This window comes from Lygodium microphyllum, chromosome 14, assembly GCF_053477565.2.
Source record: "Lygodium microphyllum isolate KBCC chromosome 14, Lygodium_microphyllum_v1.1.10, whole genome shotgun sequence".
Lineage (NCBI taxonomy): Eukaryota > Viridiplantae > Streptophyta > Polypodiopsida > Schizaeales > Lygodiaceae > Lygodium > Lygodium microphyllum.
In genome coordinates this window covers 48,501,002-48,519,239 of record NC_141148.1, presented here as the reverse complement: position 1 = coordinate 48,519,239, position 18,238 = coordinate 48,501,002, and the positions used below count along the sequence as shown (strand labels likewise).

Here is an 18,238-nt window from a genome sequence, read left to right as displayed (position 1 = left end):
GGCCATCATTGCATAAGTATGTTTTAGTGTCATACATCTCCTTTTATTGCATACATGTCAAATGTCATACATGGGTGTCTTCATCACTAAGAGTGTAGCCAAATAAGGGGTACCTCATTGGGAATGGGCTGATCATGGAGTGTACTTGCACCTTTATACAACTATCACACTTTGGATCATCACCGCGGATGGTGGAAAATATCCCCTCAAGTTGGGTTGTGCACCCCTTTAGGGTCTTAATTGGTAAGGGACAGTCACCTCTGGTTTGGCTTACCAGCTCACTTGGCATTGGCCTTGTTCCTCAACTAGAGTATACATAGCATAAAATTTTAAGTAAAAAACTAGCATGAGGTACATTGAAAATTAAGCATTGGGTCTTTTCATGAGATGCAAGGATTGAACAAGAGCTAGGGTACCTTACCTTGGCAGTCTAGTGACTCATTGGCTACCACTTACCCTTTTACAATGGCTTATTATCCACTTGGGATTAATCCAAGACACAGGTGATCAAATTCCAGTTAGCATCAGTAAGAATAAATGATGGAGATTCAACATGATGCATTGGAAGGCAAATGGGAGTAAGTAGGTTACTGATTTCATGGGGGTAGCATGCATACAATGAAGGACTTGACTAAGAGGCAATATGTATTCTTAATCTCTCTAATAAAAATAGTTAAGCTCAACAAGGGGATTAAAATGAAAGATTAAGATTGAATTGACATACCTCTTCAATGTTTGAAATAGATGGATGGAACATGATCCCACCATGATGCCAAGTTCTCCATCAAGCTAGCTTGGATGAATAGATCACTCCAATCAATGAAACATTCAAGGATTTGATGCTTTCTCTAATTGTAGGGGCTCCCATGCTTGTTCTTGAGCTTGATCTTCAAGAATGGAAACTTCAAATGGAGCTTTCATGGCTATCTATAAGAATACATTGCACACTCAACTCCATGTTGGGACTTAAAATGGGCCTAACACTAGCTCTAAGGCACTAGCTGGGCCTCTATTACTCGCATAGAACCACCCCATAGAGCCTCGCGATCAGGAGCAATTTAAGAACTTTTGTGTTTGTATGATTTTATAGTCCAACTAATAATTCTTTTCCCACTCCTCAGAAGGAGTCCCTAAACATGCTGGTGTTGTACACCATGTAGCACACACACAAAAAGCACTGCTTGATTGATCAACGTGGCTCCACTACGGTTCTCCTACACCTTAGGGATTGGGCCCAAGATGCGTTGTGAACATAAAACACATTCAAAACAAAGTCCACTCTTTCAATTAAACAATCCAAGAGAGATGATAGATAAACCTCACCAAATAAATCCTAAGGAACTGAATATCTAGCCCTATGCCTTGGGATACCTCACACTCTCAATGTCGATCATCACTCATACAAATAGGTGCTATGCATCCAGGATATGATACCATGTGGTGCATCGATGCAAGTGTGAATATGACCATCGTGCTCAAACAAATGTTCATTGAGAATCATCAATGTGCTATGCATCCAGGATATGATACCATGTGGTGCATCAATGCAAGTGTGAATATGACCATCATGCTCAAACAAATGTTCATTGAGAATCATCAATGTGAAAGTGTGAAAACAATTCTTTTCATGATTTTGTTTTTCTACGATAGTGTTTCATTGCTTAGGGCTAGCACCAAGCTTCCTCATGCTACTAGTCCCTTTTAATTTTTAACAATTGTGAACTCTATATGATATGCATCATGAAACATCATAATTTAACATTCTTCATCACTCACCAACCCTCTACTTCCTATTGTTTAAAATTTTGCATGCCTTGATAGGTGTAAGGCATGGTTTTTAATGTATTTTGGTTTATTGAAAACGGTAAAAAATCACTCTAACAAAAAGATAGGGCTCAAAAAAGGCTAAACCTCATGCTTCAACTCTATCATACATCCACATACATAAATCTTATTTTTTCTTATTTTTATTAAGGAAAAATCCAAACTTTTCCTATTTTTCTTTATTTTTTTCTATTCACTTACAAAAAATTTTAGATAATTATTTATTTTTTGGTGTAGACTCATTATCTTATGGTAAATGATTTTCTTAGCATGTTTTATTCCCTAGGAATGGCAAATATACACCAAGACTCAAAAACCACATATTTTCCATTAAACCGCCTAGTCTCGGGTTTTGCTTGTTTCACATAAAATTATTCTACGATAGATATTTTATAATCCTTTCAACAACATGACTGATCAAATAGAGTATTGGCAATCAAATCCAAGCATTACTAACCATTTCAAACTACAATTGATCATAAAATGATAAAATCTATCTTTTTCGCATAAAATCACTCATTATGATGCACATTTTTTGATGTTGGAGGCTTGTTGATGATCTACCCAACTTTGATTCATGTCTCTTTCCACTCCTACATCATCGTTTGAAAAAAACACCCATCCCAACTCATCCCTCTCTCTTTTACATTGATCCATGAGAACAAACCACAAGAGGAGAGAGGAGAGAGAAATATTGAAATCAGATCTTGTTGTAGAATGATGAGCCTATTGCCAAGATCATTCCTCTCATCATGTTGATAAAGAAAAATCATTTTTAAATCATGGAAGGAGGTGGCGAAAAGAATGCCCCTTTTTATGTTCACACTTCAATCAAAGTGGTTTTTTTATTTTTGAGAGGTGCATGCACTCAAATTTGAGATCTGTCTAGACAGCTAGCTTTGTGACATCGAAATCTATAAATGTGGCCCCTATGATGCACTTTTCAGCTCTCCTGGATCATATAGTTGCTTCATAACGTGAAACCTTACGGGGACTAAATGGGGGGTCAAATGGACTCTGATCAATAAATGGAGACTTGTGTTGGGTTCCTAGCATTGAACTCCATCTAGGAAAATTCCAACTCATTGATCCACAATTATTTCATTTTGCATGAAAATTTGGTCTTTTACGACCTCTCGGACTCTTTTTTGCTTCAAAAATAGTGTTTAAAATCTGCTCTCATTTTGGCGACCATGTGATAGGGCAACTCAACCCGCCGAATTCCATAAAATGATCTATACAAATAATAACCATAAAAAGTATCAAGATATCACAAAAGAATATAATTAACAAAGCACAAGAACAACTCTTACCCTATCCCTTGACAAAATCAAGGGATGAAGATCCACAAGCGATAGGCCTAGCATAATTTGACAAAAATTCAGAGCAAGTGCTTTTAGGATTTTTTAAAATTTTCTTTTCATTTCTTTTCTTGCTGAGGGGTTAGAATCCCTTTTTACACACCTCTCACTACAAGGATTGTAACGTATAGCGATGCAGGAATAGCAGCGTCGCTATCTACGTCGCATTTGTGATGCAAATAACGACGCCCCACAGGGAAAAAAATAGGCCGAAACCCGAGCACGATTTATTTCACGCATTTTCGTCGAACGTTTCGAGAGGGAGAGCGAGAGAGAGAGCGACCGTCTTGCATAGGGTGAGAGAGAGAGATGAAGAAGGCTTGCCACTGCCACCACTGCTGCCGTTCGCGTAGGAGAGGAGGAGTCTTCATCGCGAAGAGGAGCTGCCAAACCCTCACCATATCTCATCGGTGAGTCCATTCTCTCCTTCTTTTGCTTGTTTAGGGTTTAATTCTCTCATTCTTTTGCTTGTTTAGGAGAGGAAATGAGGGAGAGGGAGAGGGAGAGGGATGGGGAGGAAATGAGAGAGGGAGAGGGAGGGAGAGTGCATTCTCTCTCTCTCTCTCTCTCTCTTTTACTTTTGCTTATATAATTTGTGTATATATATTGAGAGAGGAAGAGGAAATGAGAGAGAAAGAGAGGGAGAGGGAGAGGGAGGGTGAGGGAGGGAGAGGAAATGGAAGAAAAAGGGGGATGAAATGAGAGAACAAGAGGGAGGGAGAGTGTATTCTCTCTCTTATTTATTTATTTTTTGTATAATTTGTATATAATGATAGAGGGAGAAGAAATGAGGGAGAGGGAGAGGGAGAAAGAGAGGGAAATTAAAGAGGGGGAGAGGGAGGAAATGGGAGAGGGAGTGGGAGGAAATGAGAGAGGGAGAGGGAGGAAGAGAGAGAGGAAATGAGAGAGGGAGAGAGAAAGAGAAAGAGAGAGAAAGAGAAAGAGAAAGAGAGGGAGAGGGAGGGGGAGGAAATGAGAGAGGGAGAGAAAGAGAAAGAGAGGGAGAGGGAGAGGGAGGAAATGGAAGAGGGAGGGGGATGAAATGAGAGAACGAGAGGAAGGGAGAGTGTATTCTCTCTCTTATTTATTTATTTATTGTATAATTTGTATATAATGAGAGAGGGAGAAGAAATATAGGAGAGGGAGAGGGAGAAAGAGAGGGAAATTAAAGAGAGGGAGAGGGAGGGGGAGAGGAAATGAGAGAGGGAGGGGGAGGAAGAGAGAGAAAATGAGAAAGGGAGAGGAGAGAGAAAAAAAGAGAGAATGAGAGGAGAGAGAAAAAGAGATAAGATGTGGGCCATAATAGGCAAATAGAGAAAGAGAGGGTGTGGGTGAGGGTGAGGGCGAGGGAGGGAGAGGAAATGAGAGAGGGAGAGGAGAGAGAAAAAGAAATTAGAGAGAGAGGAGAGAGAAAAAGAGAGAAAGATCATTAAACCTAATGGAAAAATAGAGAAAGAGAGAGTCAGGGTGAGGGAGGGAGAGGAAATGAGAGAGCGAGAGAACGAAAGAAAGGAAAATGAGATAGGAAGAGGAGAGAGAAAAAATGAGTGAAGGAGAGGAGAGAGAAAAAGAGAAAAAATTATAAAATCTAATAGAGAAAGAGAAAAAGAGAGGGTCAGGGTGAGGAAGGGACAGGAAATGAGAGACGGAGAGAAAGAGAGAAAGGTAAATGAGAGAGGGAGACGAGAGAGAAAAAATGAGAGAGAGAGAGAGAGAAGAGAGAAAAAGAGAGAAAAATAATTAAACCTAATAGGAAAAGAGACAAAGAGAGGGTGAGGGCGAGGGAGGGAGAGAAAATGAGAGAGGGAAAGGAGAGAGAAAAAGGAAATGAGAGAGGGAGAGGAGAGAGAAAAAGGAATCAGAGAGAGAGGAGAGAGAAAAAGAGAGAGGGAGGGAGAGGAGAGAGAAAAGGAAATTAGAGAGAGAGGGCAGACCAGGAGCTGTCTCGGTCTGAGAGAGAGGGCGCTTGAATGTGGCAAATAGACCTGATGTATGCAATACTAACTACACTTCACCCGTTTGATCACAACCTTGTTCAACATCAACAACTTCAACTTCATAAAAGAAACAAATCCGATTTATAAACTGGCTGCTCAAAAGCTGAAGTCCTTCACGTCCCTTCTTGCTATTTCAGAAAGAGATACTCTACAAGTTGTCCGTTGATCAGTACTATATAAGAAGCACCAAGATAATCTATATGCTGAAAGACTGTATTAGTTGTCAGTTGATACTATATGCTAGGTCATAGAAAAAGAGAGAGATGGAAGGAGAGGATAACAATCTAAGAAAAGAAAAGAATGATAACAAAAACAAATTGTTTATTGTAACGTAGACAAAATGGAAAACGAAGAAGGTCCTGTTGTTCAAGATCGCGAGGCGTATCTTAATCAGCGTGTCCCATGTCCTTGTTCTCAATACAAGCTGGCAATTAGATGAAAACGTCGATTGTCTATAGAACACGTACGACAATTTGGCGAGTTTCAATCTGAGATCATCGATCGTGCGATTGCGGATTTTCAACAAACGGTAATTTGAAGTTAATATCAATCATGCATTGTACTCGTAAGCTAATTGAATACCATATACAATAAGAATGGGTCTCGCTGGCAAATTTTCTATCCAGGGAGGTGATGTCTCATCCCAAGGGGGAGTGCACCCTTTGTGGCTAATTAGAAGAGTACGTGGGCGTGTGATGGATGGAGTGTAGGAGCCAATCCACCACTCGCAAGGCCAATCTATACCGTCAATGCCAGAGGAGACAGGCAACCTTCCAGACCTACCTACAATCTTGGAGCTTGAGATGGAGGCAATGATCGATGCATTGATTCCCATAGATGTCGAGACTTTTGATCCGCCTAGAGAGGAGGTATCCATACCACTATATGATGGGTGCCGAGTATCTCGGCTAAAGACACTGCTTGTACTCTTAAGTGTGCAAGCAAAATACGGGTAGAGCGATACGAGTGTGATCGAGTTGTTCAGGTATCTTGTACATACACTTCATTGATTTGTTTTTTTTGGCACTATTATTACAAACATTTGTGTTTTTCAAGGTATTTTATGATTTCTTTCAGGTTATTAAAATATCATATATTACCACTTGCAAATACCATGCCTGAGTCTCGTGATGATGCATGACATGTTTTACGGAAGCTTGGCATGGGGACTACAATAACATCCATGCATGTATCAATGATTGCATACTGTTTCGAGGAGAATACAAGACTATGGAGACATGTCCAAAGCGTGGTGCTCATAGGTATCGACAGGACTTGCAAGGGCAAACCATCTCTCAAAAATTTCTCAAATACTTTTCACTTATCCCCCGCATAAACCACATGTTTTGTATGTCCGGCATGGCGAGCTTGACAACGTGGCATGCGCAGAATAGGTCCATAGATGGAGTTCAATGAATATCAGCAGATTCACGCGCATGGAGCCACATTGACTCTACCTTCCCACGCTTTGCCCGAGAGCCAAGGAATCTTCGGCTTGGTCTTGCAATGGATGGTGTGAACCCATTCAGTCTACGCTCAACTTCTTACAGTGTGTGGCCTATAGTCATTGTCAACTACAATATCCCTCCATGGCTTTCTACGAAGAAAGGACATCTCATTCTTAGCTTGCTCGTCCCTAGCCGCTACAAAGTCAAAAATATGGACGTGTATCTTCGTCCATTAGTCGATGAGCTTAATATTTTATGGGAGGAGGGGGTCACGGTGCAAGATATGAGCAGGTGCGATGGTCAGCGGTCAGCCAATATTCGAGTCATTCTCATGTGGACGATGCATGACTTTCCAGGATTCGGAGAGTGCTCAGGTGAGCAGGCCTCCATTCTCGCAAGTAATATCTATATTTTATCTCATTCAAGCAAGTATTCACTGGGTCACGGTGTTGAAACAGGTTTGGTCACCTCAGGTTATCATGCATGTCCATTGTGCGGGCCACAGTTAGACTCCCGAAGGTCATGAACCGTGAAGAAGATGGTATATCAAGGACACGCTGCTTTCTTGCCAGAGGATCATGAACTCAGGGAAGGTTTCCTTGGACGACCTCCAACACGTATAAATGCCGCAAGCTACTATGAGCTGAAAATGGTCCACGCAGAATCACATCCAAATGGAATGCGTCGATTCTCAGTTTTCTATGAGTTTCCATATTGGACCCACTTACAGGTCAACCACTTGTTGGATCCCATGCATATTTTCAAGAATGTGGGCAGCTTATTATGGGACCACATCACAGGAAAGAGTGACACTATAGGGGCATGAATGGATTTGAAGGAGGTAGATAAGATGGAGGCGCTTTGGCTGCAGTCGAGTGATGATGGTCGCGTGTAGCGTCCTCGTGCTCCTTGGGTTTTGTCCACTAAAGAAGAGGGCATTGTGAACCAAGTAATCAAGTCTATCCGCACTCCAACGGGTATGATGCATTCTCTCAGGTTCGCATTTTCTAAAGACGACCAATTATCAGGGCTAAAATCCCATGACTGGCATAAGATATGTCACGTTTGTACTACGAATGGATTGTAATTAGCGTGGAAATTTTGCTATTTGGAATGTAGCCATTATTCATAATGCTTTCTCATTTGTGGGAGTTTGTACTACCGATCGTGATCGCAGGATGTCTTACTCTAGAAATATGCGGGGCCATTTACAGGTTGGCGACTTAGGTGCAGTGGATCTCACAGAAGGAGATTAAGACGTCCACTATTGAATCCGCGAGACAAGGAGCAGTGGAGACGGTCTGTCTCTTTGAGAAATACCTGCTCACCAGCATGCTCACGATAAAAATCCACCTTCTTGTGCATCTTGTAGATGAAGTGGAGATTGCTGCACCTGTCCATATGCGATGGATGTTCTTCTTGGAATACTTCATGAAAACCCTGAAAGGCTTTGTGTGACAACGAGCTCGGCCAGAAGGTAGCATGGTTGAAGGTTGGTTGGTGTCTGAGGCGCTAGTGCATATTTCACAATGGCTACCAACGGTGGAACTAGACAATGAAATGCTATGGCCGCTGAAGGACGATGATAGACTGATTGGAGATGTGGTGGTTGGAAATGGGGTAGAAAAAAGAATGGATGTCTCAATGGAAGAGAATGTGAATTGCTTTTGTATGTTGCACCATGCCTCTATGGAGACGTGGCTCGCCAAGTACCAGGCAGATCGCTAGGCAAGATCGAGAGGAAGCGCAAGCTGAATTCCTACGTAGTACGTGTCATCGACCAATTCGATATCCCGAAGGCATGGAGGAGATGCCATGGTTTATGTCAATGCGATGGTTGCATGGAGCTTTGACCGCAGCGTCTCGCGAAGGGACAGATGTCTCAATGGAGAAGTGAGAATTCTCGAGGGGATGTAGTCCAAAGGTGATGAAGGGTTTAGAATCTGTCATATCTAAATTTTATATGCGACATCTAATTTGAGTGTTTCAATGTACAGTACAAAATATATAGTGCAGCGTGGTCGTGCAGATGGCATTTTCGCGTGGAGCGTATTGACAAAATGTGCTCCACAAATGGATTGTGGTATCATGGCAATGTTTGAGCAAGAGAGCCGGCGACGAGCAACGGATACAAACATGGTTGTGGATGAGATGGAGTATTTTGGGAACTTGCGAAGTATTGTTATGGTGGTTTACCGTAGCTTCTCCATGATACTATTCGATGTGTAGTGGTTCAAAATGGTACTTGGAGGAGCTAGAGCAACAGTTTGACAAGGTCAATTTGAATTTCTCGAAATAGATTCTGAAAAAAAATGGACAGATTTGCACAACACCTTTGTGTTGCCGGCCCATTGTGAACAGGTGCGTGAACTCATTTTTTTGCTAATTGTATTACGACATGGTTTATGTCACAATGGTTTGAACTCTCTTGTACGTGTTTGTGAATAGGTAATCTTCTATCCAAACCCTCGACAACCTCGATGGTGATATGTTATACCTTCAACTCCTCGAAGTGCGAGAGTATATGATCAAAGCAATGTTTCGAGGCATAGATGAAGATAATATGCAAATAGAGGGGTCGATATTGCAAGGGGTGGAGGCCTCGAAAGCTTGGAGCTAGCATCGGCTAACAATGATGAAAATATAGGAGTCCAAGAATTCTTTGAGAACGAGGTGGACTCATTCTTTTGTGGTGACATGTCTATCGACCTTCTAGTGTATGCGAAGTTGTGTCAGTAGATTAACATGGGACCATAGGATACTTCATACTTGGAGCATCCACTTACTCAATTCATTGACCAATCGCTTATAAGGGTACATAAGATATGCATTTTAAGTGATATTTTTTAAAAATGATTTATATTACTGTGCTTTGTATGATTTAAATTGATTATTCTAACATCATTTTTTGTCTGTGTAGGTGACATTTTTTAGGATGAGTCGAGGGATGAGCGATGAGGAGTTACAGGACATCTTCACACGCATGTCTCCAGACCAAATCGCGAGATTCAGAGAGATGGCAGACTAGGAGCTGTCTCGGTCTTCGTTAGGGCGCTCTGTTAGATCTTCTTCAGCACGATCGAATGCTTCAGCTTTGAGCAGACGAGCTCGATGCTCACGGCTTGGGCTAGAGGAAGGGAGTGCATCAGGATCAAGGGGATGCTGCAGAGATACAGGGGCAGTGAGCCCACGGTCGACATGGGATACACATGCGACTCCTCGCTCTCATGGCCCTTTTAGGGAGCGTGGCTCAGGATCAGGTGGATACTGTGGAGACACGAACGTGGTGTCTCTATCTCATCGTTCAGCTGGAGCTGCGTCACCTCAGGGATTTGTCACAAGTGTGGGAATGTCTACTCCAGTTACTTCGGCTTTTGCTCAGTCCTCAGCAAGTGGCATCCCTGTGGGTGCCACTCTGAGAGATATTACCCCGGTCGGTACATCGGATGCACAGGGGTCTCCTAGATATGCCCAGGAGCATGGACAGAGATGGGAGAGGACCCATCTTAGGCAGACTCCAGGGGGTTATGGATATCTAGTCGACAGTAGGTCAGGAACCATCATCATGAATGTTGTGGGGAGGAGCATGATGGCTCGCATGAGAGAGTTATGCCAACAAGTTTTTCGGCACAACGCCTTGGATCATTGGAAGAACATACCGGAGGGGAGTAAGGACTACATAGTAGCATCCTTGCACGAGTAGTTTTCGGTGCCAGTCTCAGTAGATAGATTCTCTACGGGTTGGATGATGGATTGCATGCATGCATACATGTCACATAGATGATCTCACGCACGCAAGGCAATCAAGAGTGGGGCTACAAAGCCCGAGTGGTTAGATGCAGATGACTGGCGTCGACTGAGGGAGAAGGCTACAGATTCTCCAGGACGTTGGAGTCAGCAGCGCGAGGTGGCAAGGGCACGACTCGAGGCCGGAGTGGTCCATCATCTTGGGAGTGGTGGCCACATGACATATTTGGAGGACTTTGTAAGTTTTTCTTTTGTTTTGCTTGTTTATTTTTTGAAATATTCTTTGTATTGACAATCATGTTTCTAACAGTTAGCATTTTGTTTTCTTCGCAGCACTCCATTACAAATCGCGATCCAACTGGCCTTGAGACTTGATATGTAGAGAGGCATGGCCTCACTTCATTGATCGACCGATTGTATAGACGCGGTGGCCCTATAAGTCACTCATATTTCTTGTCTGTAGTTACCATGAGATATTTGAATGCATTATTGTATGGTGGACTGATGTGTTGTTTTTTTTTCTGCAGAGTCCGTTCGATGCTCCTTTGCGGCGCGACGAGCTTTCGGGGGACAAGGATATGTAGCTCGCCCTCGGATCCTTGGAGCTCACACACCTTTATTTTTGAGTCGCCTGATCTATGTAGACATTTTCTATGTATTAGTGATATCTTGTCATGATTGTATCAATCGCTTATTATGCGATCATGTATTTATTTCATGTATCAGTTTTATGATTTCAGTATACATTGTTTTTGTTTGCAAGCACGTTGTACACAGTAGTGCAAAAACTATTTTGTATGGCTCTCATAAAGCACACAGTGCTATACAAGCTGCCCTGCCACAAATTTTTTTTTTCCCTGTTATTGTCCCTATTAGCATCGCAAATTTTACTACTCGCGTCGTTATTGGGCTCGTTATACACGTCACAAACCGTTGCTATCTGCATCGGTATTGGCATCGGTATACCAACGCTGATAGCGATAGTGATACCGATTGTTCTATGGCGTCACCAATAACGACGCTTTTTGCGATGACGGGGGCAAATTTTGTTATTTGCATTTTTGTCGCTTTAAACATTGGTATAAGGCCTATATCTTGTAGTGTCTGTAATTCTATTTTTAGATATAGTCAGAACTCTCTCTTCTTTTCTATTTTGGTAGGCTTCTCTAACTGCCTCACTCTAGCAGGGACTCCTAAAACAACTACCTAGCATGCTAGCACAATAGAGTCACTAGGAATACCTTTTGAAACAGGTCTTTGAATGCATAAAAATGACTTGAAAAGAGGTAGACAACTACTTGAATCTCCCCTAGATATATCTAACCTAACCCTAGGACTTCATGCCTTGATTGCTGGTCCCCCACAAACAAAAAGAAAATTAACCCCCACAGATACATATAACATTATCAGCTTAATGAAAAAACTCAAAAAGGTGACGAAACTACATGGAATTTCCACAACAAGTTCTCACGCAAAAAAGGCTCCCTCTAGGCACTTCATCAAACCTGTTTCATGCAATCACTAAAATAGAAAACCATTAAATGTACTTATACTAAACAGACACATGGCTCTCTTGGTCTAAAGGAATATAACAGCTCACAACTAACAAAGTGGCCCTCTTGGCCTTATAAAATAAAATATTAGAACCTAACAAAAACGACCCTCTTGGCCTAACAGAATAATACACTTCACTACCATTCTGCAGTGTACTGCTGAAATAAACCCTTGGTCCTCCTAACATAACTCTAATAAAGCACAAAATCAACCAAGGATAATCCTATGCGTCCATGACAAAACAGGAAGGTGCTCAATTGCTACTTGACTCATAACCCGAACTACCATTGGCAGCCAAAATATGACGTGTTAGCAAGAAGACCCCCAAGTAGTCCAAGGATAATGTTAGGAGGTAGTTGTAAAGGCTCCCTTGGACCACAAATGAAAAAGACATCTTCAACAAAAGCATAATTCGCCAGGGAATCCGCTAAGGGATTCCATTGTCGAGGAACTAACTAACATGTCACCGTCTTAAAGATATGCAACATATCCAAGGCACGATGGTACATCCGTATGATTGGATCCTGCACATTATAGGTCCCATTCAAATGATTTATTACTAATTGCGAGTCACCTTTAACCAATAGTCAACGGATATCACCACATTAGACTACATTCATCCCCATGATCAAGGCCTTGTATTTTTCCATATTATTAGTAAAAGAGGGTCCTAAATAGACTCCCATCTTCATGACAACGCTACATCGAGGGTCTTTAATGACCACACCAATGCTCACATGATTAATGGACCCTCTAAAATCTCCATCAAAATACAAAGTATAAACTCAGTCTTCAATGATAGGCCACGCCATACTAATTAGATCACTTGTACTTATGATAATCAAAATCAAGCCAAGAGAGAGGATGTATAATACATACAATCCCTCCTTCCTCACTAAACTCAATAGGAGCACTAGTTAGAATTTGTTGGAAATGGTGGCATTAGCCCTTAATTTCCCATGTAAAAGATCTGTCTTACCACTCAATAACCTGATACCCTTTACTCTACCAGATAAATCAACCTTGGTGGTAACATTGCTCTAGACATGGATGTTCAAGATATGGAATGATTCGTCCCATCCACTCCTTTTAGTACCTACTACAAATTAAAGTTGAATCATGAAGGACCTGCACAACCACCAAGCCCAATGTCAACCCTTACACTTAGTATGCCTTTTGCTTATTAAAATTAACCTTATTCCTAAACTCTACCCCCCCTGCAAAATTGCTAAAAGGGCTATAGAGCCATTCTTTCCTAAACATACAATCTTGTATGGTCCATCCCACTTGGGTTCTAATTCTTTCAAGTTTTGTAGCTTTTTTAGGAAAATAACATCTATTGCTATTTGTCTATATTGTTGCATTATCATATTGACATAATACTTCATCATGTCCTTGACTTTGCCAAGAATGTTTGATGTACTAGACTCATAACCATGATCATTCACTTGCCATTTAGTTGGCCTAACCATGTGTTATAGATCGGCTCTATTGATTAATTGCCAAGACATTAGGGTTCGTCATTTGGCTTCCATTATTTAATGGAACCATTTGGCTAGCCATTAGCATAGCAACATTAAGAGGAATTGATAGCATGGTCACATATTGCATTATGTTTTATCTTCCATTCGAATTGGTCATAGGTATACTAGTTGCACCTTGAATTCCATTTGTCAATGCCAAATCATTTCTAGGACCTAAACTTAAATTCAAGTTTAGCATAGATGCATAAGCCACTTGTAAGCCCGACTCTACCTCCTCTACTTTATAATAACATTGTCTATATCAATAAGAGAGACACTACTCAACTACACTTGGATATTGAAGTCTAATCCATATAAAAAGTATTGTAATTTGGTAGCAAGTGGAATAGGAATAGAGGTTTGCAATTTGCAAAACATATCTTTCAATTTCTTGGCATATGCTCGAGCATTCTCATGGGACTCTTGATGTGTCATATTCAAAACACGCAACCAATACTTACCATCTCTCTCATGGGCAAGCTCTCTTTTAAAGGTCATAGATAATAAATCAATCGTTGTTATGATTTTGGTTTCCAAGCCATGATACCACATTGCAACTCTTCCTTTCAGAGTCCTACTGAAAAACATCATAATACATCCTTCATCTTGAATTCAAAAAATTAAACATTAATTTTTCGAACTCACTTATATGGAGCTCCTGTATTGCAATTGGTTGCATCATCATGATTATCATGTTTGCTCTAGGGGTTTGTATTGGTGGGGTTATACTCCCACTCAAAGTAGATTGATTTTTTTAGGAAAGGGGAACACTAAAGCTTCCTCCTCCCCCTGATAGACTGACTAGGATATTAATTGGGTCAACAAGACCTCTCTTTCTCAAAGATATTAGACTACTACACTTTGGAGAATATCTCCTAATGATCTCAGCTCATCATCTAGCCCTTTTAGCTCTTTCTTGTCATTGGATCTTGGCTTTGACGGTGTCTATTAGGAAATAACATATCGATTTCGATATTCTTTGGCATACAATAAAGAATTGGTGCATATTAATCAAGATTCAGAAACCACCATGTATTACTAACTCTCTCGACAAATTCACCACTTGTCAGGACCACCTAAAAGAGGCACGACACTGGTTTTAGGGCTCTAGCTAGGCCTCCTATGCTTACCAAACCACATTCACAATCTCCTGGCTAGGAGCATCTAGAGGTTATAAACTACTTTAAATAAATCATGCATTTGTATCGATTGTAGTCCAATGGTTTCTCCTTTCTAACTCCACCAAAGGGAGTATCCAAATAGCTAAGGGACTAGCACCTCATGTCACATATATAAAGAGCTCCCCCTAGCAGAGTAGTATGGCTCCTATGGCTCTCCTACATCCCTGGGATTGGCCCCAAGATGTGCCATCTTACATATTGAACATGAATGTAATAGACTCTTCTCATAATATGAATGTAATGATCTATTCCTCACTTAATCGGTTTCCCAAGATATCGTATTACCCTACATCAAAGGGGAATCTTACACTCTCAACATTGATCTTCACCTAGATATACAATTGCAATGCATTTAAGAATATATCTTCTAATACTATATTTAGATTGCATATGCAAAGTGTATGGCACTCTATGCTCAAACAACTTAACTAAAAACCAGCTAACATGAAGTACATTTACAATCTCTTCATGATTTATTTCTAGTAGCATTGTGCTGCATTGCTAAGGAATAGCACCAAGCTAACTTGTATTACTCAACCTCTTGCAGATGAAAAAAAATCAAGGAGTGGTTGGTTTGCAAACTTATGGCTCCAACCATAAGTTTGCGACTAGCAACTCCCTAGATTTCTTTTCAGCCCTTTCTTCCATGCTCATTGGCATCTTATATGCAAACTGAAGATAAATTTTATTTTTTTAAAACACATATTTTTAGTTTGCATAATAAAATCTTTAACAAAAACATGAAATGAGAATAAAAGTGGCTGAGTCTAACTTATATAAGTATAAAAAATAGTATAGCAAAATATTTATATCAATTTGAAGCCATTACTATCATTGTTAGTATGGAAAAAACTACGTAATGTACTATGTACATGGACCAAATCTCATGGGAGGAGGTGTCATCATCATATCCCCCTTGCTCATCAACCCATTTATCATCGTCCTTGTTGTGCTTTGCATCACTTTCCACTTGGCTCCGTTTCTCTCTTTTTGCTTCATTATGTTGAGGCCCCAATAGATGTCAAACATATAAACTTAGAAATGACTAAAGTATTCCATTCTAAATGTTAAAATAAATAACCTAACACATTCTACTAACTATAATTTCTTGCCATAACTGTTGATGTCACCCTTCTCATAAGTGTATCCATGTATCAAGCCTATTGTGATAATGCTTATAATCTATCTCATGACAAGTGGAATTTTGACCCATAAGATTAAACTAAAAAATAAAAACACCATCAATAACAACAAAACTAATCACAAATTTAAGCACAAAAAATACTAAGATGAAATGTAGATACTTACAACATCCACCTTTCATACATCAATACCCCCTTATCTAAAATGTGACAATCCAAATTGCTCCATTTGGGGTCGTTGCACCTCGCTCTATTTTTTGTTAGAGATTCCATGCTCCACCCTACTTTGCACTTTCATTCACTATTGACCATGTGCAAAAATCAAGACCCAAGTCTTGTTCTGCCCTCCTCTTGCTTTCCATTGCTCTATCTTCAATTAAGATCCTCTTGTCATGATTTTTTGAACCTTTCTTGTGCCAATGGTCCATAAACCTCAAATGCATGAGATTTGGAAACTTTTGAAACACAATAGAAATCACAATCTAGAGGTCAATTGACCTTGATTGAAAAAGTTCATAAAGCAATATCTATAGTTATCATGTATTATGATTTGTATGAAGCTCACAAGTTTCTTTCCTCTATGGTCTCCGAAGACATTACCCTTGCTAGTCTGTTTATTGTACATGTGTGGTTTGTGTTCTTCTTGCTCAAATTCAATTGGTCATTCTTCACATGGTTGGGCTTGTAATGGAGAGGGGATATGATCACTCACACCAAAATACATTGCAGAAACATCCCCTACCGTGGCCTTTGCCTCTATGCTTGCATCCATGGCTATTGCTACGCTCTTTAGATTACTTACATGATGGAGACATGGTTGCAACTCTAGTTGGTACCTCTCAGGCTATTTATGATTTACAAGCCATATAACTTGCCATAGCTCAGCTCTAGGGGATTCCCTAAAATTGCATTAATAAATGACATGAATTTCTCACAATCTCATTCTCTCTCTCAATGTCACGGTCGTTATTTTGATACCATTATCTAGTCCACATCACATGTATAATATCAAATACATCTAAAAAACATATCACATTAGAATTAGTGGAATGACATTATTGCATAGTTAGCACATATGGGAAGTACATACAAAAAGGCTAGAAACATGTATACACCTAGGCTACACATTAATGGAAGGCATGCGTGATTTGAGGCTGAATTTGATACAAATCTATGCAAAGGTCAAAATTTTGGATGTTAAGGTAGAAGAGAAGGCTCGGGCGACAACCCAAAGACCATACAAGAAGGATACAAGAGGAGATGCATTTTTTGTGACAATTTACATCATGAAAAGTGAGACTGTATAGCCTATCATGAAGTGGAAGAAAAAAGGTTAGTATTTTGGAAAGATGGAAAAGTACATGTAATAGAAATTGGTCTTCCAATAGAGCCAAATTTTGGAAATGGTGGCATTGCACAAGAGGTTGGAAGAGATGGCTGCAAGGATAGTATTTGTGTCCATAGATGTAGCCACATATGGGTTGATAATTGAAAGGACTGATGAAGCTCATAAAGGAGGCATGGCTAAAGCAAAATCTCACGTTTGGATGCAAGCATTAGATTGCAAAGAAAAGGGAAAAACAACAAAGTCTAAATTGACTGATGCAAGTCAGAGTATACAAGAGGGGAAAACATGATGGAGTGTACCAGTGAATTAATTTTTAGCCTATGCTTATTTGGCTGAGGTTCATAATCAAGAAGCTCTTGTGGAAGAAAAGAGAAGAAGAGATGAGCACAGTACTGGTCCTTCCTCTTTAGGCCCATCTAAATGCATAACATGAAGTAAAATGGAGTAGCAGAAGGAGGCTGAAAAAGCCATACCCGAGCACGTTATGGAGGATGTATCTCAAGAGAAGAAACAAGAAGGGAAAAAAAGGGGCAACCAACCCAGTTACAGGTTACAATCAAATCTTGAGACTTCCACAAACCTTAAAAATGTCTTGGAAGATTACATGCTTGGCAGTAGAGTGGAATTTACACTTGTTGAAGTTCTTGGAATCACAAAGTGTGAATTTCATGATGCAATCATTGATATGCTGAAATGAAAAAGATAGTTTGATGGTGAAGTTTTGCAAGCATTGATGTAGGTTGACAAAGACATAGAGAAACAACTTTAGAGGGAACATGACGATGCATGTAATGCTGATGTTGAAAATGGGTTAAATGGGAGTGTAGATAACAAGCTTGCGGCTAAAATTGGTCTTATGGATTGCAGTAAGTATAATGAGAAGGAAATATATAATGGGGATATCCATCAACAAGTACATGAAGAAGAAGATGCTCATTTTATGCCAAGTAGTCATTATTCACGAATGCATTGGGCTCATGCTACAATAGAGACAATTGTTAAAGTGGAAGAAAGAGACAAGTCTTGCATAGCTCTCTTAGATCATGGTTTCAAAATCAATGTTATGGCATGTAGTTTGTATGAGAATGAAGGTTCATCGATTGATGTAGATCT

General features: G+C 40.2%; 1 protein-coding gene across 1 annotated transcript; it reads left to right on the top strand.

Moving 5' to 3' along the window:
* Nucleotides 1-9,663: 9,663 nt before the first annotated feature.
* Nucleotides 9,664-11,073, top strand: LOC148025578 (uncharacterized). The gene is made up of 2 exons (XM_087692105.1): nt 9,664-10,615; nt 10,711-11,073. Exon 1 carries the CDS (start codon nt 9,980-9,982, stop codon nt 10,331-10,333), a length of 354 nt encoding a protein of 117 aa, XP_087548231.1. The 5' UTR covers nt 9,664-9,979; the 3' UTR covers nt 10,334-10,615; nt 10,711-11,073.
* Nucleotides 11,074-18,238: the final 7,165 nt, after the last annotated feature.